Source organism: Brassica oleracea, chromosome C5 (genome assembly GCF_000695525.1).
Source record: "Brassica oleracea var. oleracea cultivar TO1000 chromosome C5, BOL, whole genome shotgun sequence".
NCBI classification, from domain to species: Eukaryota; Viridiplantae; Streptophyta; class Magnoliopsida; order Brassicales; family Brassicaceae; genus Brassica; species Brassica oleracea.
In genome coordinates this window covers 27621218-27630817 of record NC_027752.1, presented here as the reverse complement: position 1 = coordinate 27630817, position 9600 = coordinate 27621218, and the positions used below count along the sequence as shown (strand labels likewise).

The 9600-nt window shown below is 37.8% G+C and overlaps 1 protein-coding gene across 1 annotated transcript; it reads left to right on the top strand.

The window, feature by feature from the left end:
* The first annotated feature begins 189 nt into the window (after positions 1 to 189).
* On the top strand, positions 190 to 2116 carry LOC106295799 (14-3-3-like protein GF14 phi). The gene is made up of 4 exons (XM_013731785.1): positions 190 to 760; positions 826 to 948; positions 1029 to 1145; positions 1767 to 2116. The coding sequence occupies exons 1-4, from the start codon at positions 272 to 274 to the stop codon at positions 1833 to 1835; spliced, it is 798 nt and encodes a 265-aa protein (XP_013587239.1). The 5' UTR covers positions 190 to 271; the 3' UTR covers positions 1836 to 2116.
* Positions 2117 to 9600: the final 7484 nt, after the last annotated feature.

The window sequence follows — 9600 nt, the reverse complement described above, 5'->3', positions numbered from 1 at the left end:
GTTTGACTCCAAGTTTTGAGTCACTTTTGCAAAAAGCCCATAAAATAATGATTCATACTTTTATAGAACAAAACATTTAAAATAAAAAGAATTATTAAACAAAAATCAACAATAATTATTTAAATTATTTTTAAATTGTAATAGGGTCGGGTCGGCCCTGGTTAAAAACAAAAATATATTTGAAACAAGACTCCGTCCCTCTCAGATCTGAAACAAGACTCCTTCCCCTTGAAGCTTTTCGTCTCCAATCTAAGAAGAAAGAAGAGAGAAAATGGCGGCAGCATCATCCTCGGCGAGGGAAGAGTTTGTATACCTAGCGAAGCTCGCGGAGCAAGCGGAGCGATATGAAGAGATGGTTGAATTCATGGAAAAAGTCGTCGAAGGCGTGGACAAAGACGAACTCACCGTCGAGGAACGAAACCTCCTCTCCGTGGCTTACAAAAACGTAATCGGCGCTCGTCGAGCCTCGTGGCGCATCACCTCCTCCATCGAACAGAAGGAAGAGAGCCGGGGGAACGATGACCACGTCACCACGATCCGTGACTACAGAAGCAAGATCGAGTCTGAGCTCTCCAAAATCTGTGACGGCATCCTTAAGCTGCTCGATACAAGACTCATTCCGGCTTCTGCAAACGGAGATTCCAAGGTTTTCTACCTTAAGATGAAGGGAGATTACCATAGGTACTTGGCTGAGTTTAAGACCGCTCAGGAGAGGAAAGACGCCGCCGAGCATACCCTCACCGCTTACAAAGCCGCTAAGGTATCTGAAACTGGAATCCATAATTATGTTTCTAGGTCAAGTCTTGAATCTGTTTTTCTTTGTAGGACTTTGCTAACTCTGAATTGCCTCCAACACACCCCATCCGTCTGGGTCTGGCTTTGAACTTCTCTGTCTTTTACTACGAGATTCTCAACTCTCCAGACCGTGCTTGCAGTCTCGCTAAGCAGGTGATAAATGTCAATTTTCTCATTCACTATTCTGTTGTTGGGTTCCTCCTATGTGTGATTAACGAGGAGGAGTTTGACAGGCATTTGATGAAGCAATCGCTGAGTTGGATACTCTAGGCGAGGAGTCATACAAGGACAGTACTTTGATCATGCAGCTTCTCCGTGACAACCTTACTCTATGGACTTCTGACATGCAGGTAACAATTGTTGGAACTGCTGAAAATGGGTATGTTTTTGTGTTTTTTCTGAAAATTATTTCAAAAGAAAGTTGCTGGAATTGTTCATTCACATTGTTCATATCTTCTGAAACTAAATGGTAACAACTAATCTGAAAGTTTAAACCTATCTTTGTTCCAACTTTTATGTGTTTAAATCAAATCTGGCAACTGCTTAAAATGGGGGTATGATAAGTAGCTTTTCGTTTTCTGCTTTGTTTCCGTAACAACTCTCAAAAGATAATCAAACTTGAAACTGATGAAAATGGTTTTCGATGTTTAACATTACTGGCTTATGATTGGATTGCATTGTTTCTAATATATTATCCTCAAATGATAATCAAAGATCCTAAATTTCTAAAAACCGTCACCCACATCGTTCATAGGTTCTGAATTATTAACTTTTCATTTTGATACCCTTATCTTCTTTTTTTGTCCTGACCTGATCGCGTGTTAATTTCAATAATTATGGAGCTTTCGATCCACATAGTTCGTCGTTTTTGGAAATCACATGGTTACGTTTTTCCATGATGATAATGATATCCTCATGTTCTTCCTGTCCTGATATGATTATGTTGTGTTGGTTTTAATGATATTAACTAGGACGAAGGTACAGAGGAGATCAAAGAAGCGGCAGCAACAAAGCCTGCTGAAGAAGAGAAGGAGACTTGAGCCTGTTATTCAGTATTCCAAACTCATCCAACTATTATTATGTTTTTTCGCTTGTGTGTGTTTTTCTAATCTCTTCCCTTTGCCATCCCCGAAGCTTCTAAGGCCGTCTATTCTTGTCCTTTGTTTGCTCTCTTCCTAATCGTGGATGCTGCTGGGTTTATGATCTTGTTTCTTTTTCTTCTTGTTGATTGAATGTTGTCGGGCTTTGTGCCTTGTACTGCTACTGAACTCAGATTGCATTCTTATTAATGCCATATATCAGGTGATGTGTTTTTCGTACATATATTTTTAGTTTTGTTCCCAGTTTGCTTAGGTTTACACAGCTTAGAGATGGGCGTTTGACGATGCTAGAAATGTAGAAAGGTAGGCTGTCATAGTGCTTGTCATTCATTAAGAGAAATACCGACCTACCATTCTGCTAATTAGAAGTGAGTGTTGGCGTTGTATATATTGTATCAAACTGGATTTGCTTAGTTTATTTCGATCTCCATGTTCCCAAGGTTTAATCAAAAGGCCACTTCTAGTACTTTTTTATCATCAGAAGTTCAGAATGATTTACGATGAATCAAACTATGAACTCTCAAATGTAAACAATTGATTCACCAAAGCAAAGTACAAATCGTTATGAACTCTCAAATTACAAACTCAAATCAAAGGAATACTTGAATCTCAAGATCTCATCACGATCTTGACCTCAGACTCATCACGTCTAAGGTTTTACAACAATCAAAAAGCATAAAGACTTCTAACCGCCACTCCTTATTTAATCTTCTACCCTCATACTTCACTCATTTTCCTATTGCAAACCTTCTGAATCATTCTCAGTCTTTCTTCTTCTTCTTATGACTCTGCCACAGCCACGTCCGCTAACCCCTTTGACTTCTTACGGAAATATTACCGTTGATACTTATCAGAGGGATCTGCTTTGATTTTATTGTAAGCAATGACATGATCACCAGAAAGAGCTGTCTTATCTTGAAACTTACCGTCCAAAGAACAGAACCATTACTGATTCCTATTAGAGCATTTTTAGTATTGGTTCAGTTTCAAATTAGATTATTTTACTTTCCGGTTTACTGATTGTAAACCACATTCCTCTTTGTGACCCCTACCCCCAAATTGTATCGTTTCTCAAGATGAATAACAAAGATTTTTCTATGGATGGAACAAACTCCCTTTGATCTCGTTGTTCATCTTGTAGTTCCAAACATGTTTGTTAGTTGAGCTCAAGCTCATCAGAGAAGAAGCTCAAAATGGAAATATCTTTCTGTTATTTTCATTAATGATTCAACGTTTACATTATATAGTATTGAAACCCGGTTTATACATGTATCGAATACAATCTATATTGAACCAACATTAAACCAAACTGAATCAACGCTCATATATTAATATTCCCCTCCAAGATGGCGAGTATATTGAATGGAGAGACATCTTGCCAATGAGTGCGTTGAACTGAGTAGGAAAGATAGGTTTGGTGAAAACATCAGCTAGTTGACTAGCAGTGCCAACGTGAAGCGTCTTGATCAAAACACTGCAAATCATGTCACGGACTTGATGACAATTCAGTTCAACATGTTTTGTTCTCTCATGAAAAACCGGATTGTTAGCAATGTGAATGGCAGCTGTTGAATCACAGAAGAAAGCAATGGGCTTATCTTGAGGTGCCTGCAACTCACGGCAAAGGTTAGCAATCCAAACAACCTCCTTAACCGCAACAGACATTGCTCTATACTCAGACTCTGCTGAAGAATGAGAAGCCACATCTTGCTTCTTTGATTTCCAAGCGATAAGAGCTGTACCAAGAAACATACAAAAGCCATAAGTGGACCTTCGTGTATCAAGGCAAGAACCCCAGTCAGCATCAGTATAAGTCTTTAGTTTCAAATCAGATTCTGCAGAGTAGAACAAACCAAGACCGATAGTCCCTTTAAGGTAATGTAAAACTCTGTAGGCAGCCTTGAGATGAAGACTCTGTGGTGATGAAGAAAATTGACACAATTTGTTTACTGCAAAGGTGATGTCCGGACGTGTAATAGTAAGATACATTAGTCGTCCAACCATTCTGCGATACACAGTAGGATCATCCAAGATTGGTTGATCTTTATCAGAGAAAAGCTTGACATTTGGATCCATTGGAATAGAAGCCGGCTTGCAAGCCATCAAACCAGTTTCTTCTAATAACTCCAGGATGTACTTGCGCTGACAAATAGAAATCCCTTTACTAGATCTGGCAATCTCCAAACCAAGAAAAAACTTCAAAGAACCAAGATCCCTTAGTTTAAACACTTCGCGGAGATTGGCTTTGAGTTGTTCCACTTCATTATCATCATTGCTCGCAATGACAATGTCATCAACATACACCAAAACGACCACATATTTCCCACCAAAATTCTTGATGAATAATGTGTGATCAGTCTGTGACTTAGCAAAACCCATAGAGATAAGAGTAGAGCTAAACTTGAGAAACCATTGCCTAGAAGCTTGCTTGAGTCCATATAAGGATTTTTGTAACTTACAAACCGCATTTGGAGGCAATGATTCCCCCTGTTTTGGTGTATATCCTGGAGGAAGCTTCATGTAAATTTCTTCATGCAAATCTCCATTGAGAAACACATTCGAGATATCAAGTTGTGTGAGACTCCAGTTCTTAGCAGCGGAGACAGCCAAGAGTGTCTTCACCGTAGTCATCTTCGCAACGGGTGAAAATGTATCAACAAAGTCTACTCCCTCTTGTTGTGTATACCCTTTGGCAACTAATCTCGCTTTATAACGTTCCAAAGTACCATCAGCATTCATCTTCACCTTATATACCCACTTGCAGCCAATAGCATGTTTTCCAGGCGGTAAAGAAACAATCTTCCAAGTGTCTGTGCTTTCGAGTGCTATTAGCTCTTCATTCATCGCCTTGATCCATTCATCAAACCTCTTAGCTTGCGTGAATGAAGCAGGCTCAATGTGTTTAGATAAAGCACAAATATAGTTTTCATACCCTTCAGAGAGCTTGGCAAATGAGATATAAGAAGCAAGAGGATAAGGAACATCAGTAGCAGTAAGATGACAATAATACTCACTAAGATGTTCAGGTGGTTTGCTGACTCGCTTTGATTTGTCACGTGAAGGAAGAATAGAATCCCATGTTGCTTGTAACACCTCTTTAGGTAAACCAGACGATGCTGTTGGATGAGACTTCTCAGGAACCATATTCATCCAATCAGTATTTAAGAAATCCTCTGAGTAAACCGGCTTCTCCTCAGCATAGGGAAATATATCTTCATGAAAAGTTACATTCCTGGATATATGAACTTTGTTACTCTCAAGATCAAGTAACTTATAGCCCTTGTAACCAGAGGGATAACCAAGAAAAACACAGGGTCTTGAGCGTGGCTGAAACTTATGTCGTCCTTTAGATGAAGTAGACATATATGCTAAACAACCAAACACCCTGAGATCAGAGTAAACAGCTTTCTTTGACGTCAATAACTCGAAAGGTGTTTTGTTCTTGAGACGAGGAGTAGGAAGACGGTTGATCAGAAAGACCGCAGTCAAAACACAATCTCCCCAATGATCCAAAGGAACTTGTGACTGAAACATCAATGACCGAGCTACGTTCAGTATGTGTTGATGTTTCCTCTCCACAACTGAGTTCTGCTCTGGTGTTTCTGGACAAGAGTGATAAGCGACAATACCCTTCTTCTTGAATAAAGCCGTGAAACGAAGCTCTGGAGCATTATCTGAACGAACTCCTTTCACTACAGCTTTATATTGAGTTTCAACCATTTGTAAGAACTCTGGAAAAATCGTGATAACCTCATCCTTGCTTCTGAGTAAATACAACCATGTAACTCTGGTGTGATCGTCAACGATGGTGAGGAAATATTTGTAGCCTTCAGGAGTAGGTACAGAGAAAGGTCCCCACACATCTATGTGTAACATTTCAAATGGATGATCACAGATATTGTTATGAGAGATATACAGAAGATGTTTCTGCTTTGCTAGATGGCAAATTGAACAATGATGTATTTTATTTCTCTCCTTTAATCCAAGTACATCATTCAGAGAATCAGTTTTAGACAAGGCAGGATGTCCTAGTCTATTGTGCCATAAAGCAGTATCAGCAACAACATTGGAGCAGAAAATTAAATCCGTAGTATCTTCTGTGTTTGATGAATCAGGAAGTGATGTAGTATCCAGCACATAGAGGTTTGCAATCTCTTCACCCTGACCAATCATCAGCCCCCTGGTAGGATCCTGTATCATGCAAGAAGATCCATCAAACATAATGCGATAACCCAAGTCCTTTGTGACCTGACTCACACTGATTGAGACGAAACTCAGGTATGTAGAGCACGTTATTAAGAACGAGATGACGACTGAGTCTAACACTGCCAACTCCCTCAATATTAACACCCATTCCAGTAGGAAGAGTTACAGAGACATTTTGAGTCACAGATAAAGTCTCGAAACGACTCTTGTCACAGGTAACATGATGTGTAGCACCACTGTCTACAATCCATGAAGAAGAACCCAAAACACTACTGGTTGCCTGCAATATGGCTACAAATCTAAGAGTAGATGAGGAATAGGCCATACCAGGCAAAGCAGTAATGGTGGCACCAGATGAGGAAGCAGTAGACTGAATGTTGGAAGGTTGCAGCTTGGAGTTGAAATACGCAATAACCCCCTGAATTTGATCCTTTGTCAAACTGTTGACCATATGAGAGATGTTGTTTCCATTGATCTCGGAGTCCTCGAGAGCAAGTTGAGCGACCACTGGCTTCGTGTAGCTTGTAGGCTTTGCTGAAGTAGTAGTCTTCTCTGACTTATTCTTATGTTTATGCTTGAAATCAATCGGATAGTCGTGTATCTTGTAGCAAGTATCAGTGGTATGTCCAGTGTAACCACAATGAGTACATATCGGCTTTTGTTGTTTCTGATGATGATAGTTTGACTGAGTCGCATAAACCACAGCAGGAACTTGTGAAGTAGATGATACCTGGAATGCAGAAGCATTCTGAAGAGAACTGAGATTCCTCTGGTTGAAATCCTGATCCAGAAGATTATATATCTCAGACAAATCAGGTACATTTTTCTTCATGATAATCTGACTCCTGATGATGGCATAAGACTCGTTCAAGCCTGCTAAGAACTTAACAATTTTAGATTGTTCAGCCTTTTTGTTCATAGCTTTGCAACAATCACAGTTGTGACAAGAATCAACGCAATTAGCACTATCCAACTCATCCCATAAGGTCTTCAGAGTTGTGTAGTAGGTAGCTAGATCCATAGAGCCCTGCTGCAACGACCAAATTTGTTGAGATAGCTGATATGAACGCGGAAGATTTGTTATGTGGAATCTGGTGGCGAGATCCTTACAGATTTCCGAAGCATCATTGAATCTGAGAATACTTTTGTAAATCTGTTTCGAAACAGTATTTAGTATCCAAGATTTCACCATAGAGTTGCAACGAGACCAGATCCTGAAGCTAGAATGAGAATCACTTGGCCTAGCTAATGATCCATCGATAAACGCTGATTTGTTCTTCGCATCTAACGCAATGTTCATAGCTATACACCAATTATCGTAATTCGTACCATCAAGCACCTCAGAGATGATCGAAAGACCTGGATTGTCGCCGTTGGTTAGGTGAAAGGGAGAATGGATGCTATCGTACGATTCGGATGGAGCGATCGGGGTATTTGGCGGCGAAGCTTCGGGATCTGCAGATCTCCGCGCCGATGCCGTTGCTCGACCAGAACGACGACCAACTCTCCTTGCGATCACCATTGGTGAGCGAGAAAAAGGAACGTGAGCAGAATCGAATGAGGTTTGAGCCTCACTGCTCTGATACCATGTTAGTTGAGCTCAAGCTCATCAGAGAAGAAGCTCAAAATGGAAATATCTTTCTGTTATTTTCATTAATGATTCAACGTTTACATTATATAGTATTGAAACCCGGTTTATACATGTACCGAATACAATCTATATTGAACCAACATTAAACCAAACTGAATCAACGCTCATATATTAATAATGTTGAATAAAGCGAATGTGTCATAGACAAGTTTAATTAGTGCAAACTCTTGTGTATGTATGAGTTTTTATTGGCATACATTTCGTGGTTCAAAATGGTCGACAGACTCAAACAGATATCAAGATTTATTAACTTTTTCGTGTATTGTTGGTACACATCAATACTTGGTCAACCAACTTCTCGCTTTGTTAAGTAACTTTTGGCTCACATTCAATGCATTATGATCATTTGTAAATTATATCCGTGAAAAAAATAAATGTAAATCCTGTCAACTTAGAAAAATAGACTATATCCACAACGTGACCATGACTCTTTCTCTACCTTTCCGACCTGTTTTAGATGTCTGCGTGGTCGAGCCAAGACCCAATAGGTACCTGAGTCATTTCCAATATCTTCAAGGCGCACATCTTCTTCGTTACACACAACTTTAACCTAGGCCTATAGGGTCATATTAAAATAAATAAAAGAGAATCTAATTCTTTCATCCGATAGATCATCTGTTAAGGTACGACGGATCCGGATATCCGAAAAATTTAAAGTATCAGAATTCGGATCTGATTTACCTGGATATCCGCGAGTATCCGGATCCAGATTCGATCATAAAAAAATTAAAAATATATATATATATATATATATATATATATATATATATTCAAATACTATTTTTTAAAAATAATTTATAAATTAAATATTTAAACAAATTTATAAAAATATAAGATTACAAAATTAAAAAAATAATATTATAAGACTATTTTATGCATAAATATTAATATATCAACTATAATTATTAATTAATAGAATTTAAAATTTAATATATTTAAAAATCTGGATCTAACATTTTGCTATCTAGATCTGGATCCGGACACCATAGATATCATATTTTTGGAGCGGATCCGGACTGGATCTTGGATATGATATGGATCCCGGATAATAAGTTTCAGCAATTATCCAATTTCTTTTTGGATTTATGGTATTAGACTTCAACCTAGACCTATATCATATTAAAATAAATAAAATAAGAATTCTTCCATCCGGTAGATCCTCTTCTTTAGCAATTATTCAATTTCTTTTGGATTTGTGGTATTAGACTCATTAGTCTAAATAATATCAAGAGAACCTGAAAACTACGTCTTCGGTTTAACCAAAGTGGATTTTGGAGATTTCTTCCCACTATCATGCGCTAATTTTACTTATTTGTTGGAACTTTCTGTATGCTTATATTTTTTTGTTTACTTGTGAGTTTGACAAAAACGAACATTGTGAGCATTTATTTTATATTCTATCAGTTTCATTTTAATTGATTTTTTATATTTGTGCATACAAATTAAGAATTAATTTTGTATATATTTTTTTTAAAAAAGCATCAATACTAATGGTTAATTCTGTATATTTTTTTTTAAAAAAGCATCAATACCAATACAGCTAACCATATTTCAATCAATAGAAAAATAAATTAGAATATAAAATCAATAAATTTTGCATTGAAATTATAAAACAACATTTATTTTGAAACGAAAAATTTACTTAATGATGACAATTAAACTGAAACGGATAGCGTATATGTCAACCAAGATTACATGTTGAAAGGTTAAAATGTACCGAGTGATCCTTAATCAAAAGATTCATGATAAATGTGACAAAAATTAGGGGAAAAGTGTACACTGTGTCACCTTTGTGGGTCATTAAAGCTGATGACTTAAGTGCAAGTCAATCAATTCTTGAGTTCCTTT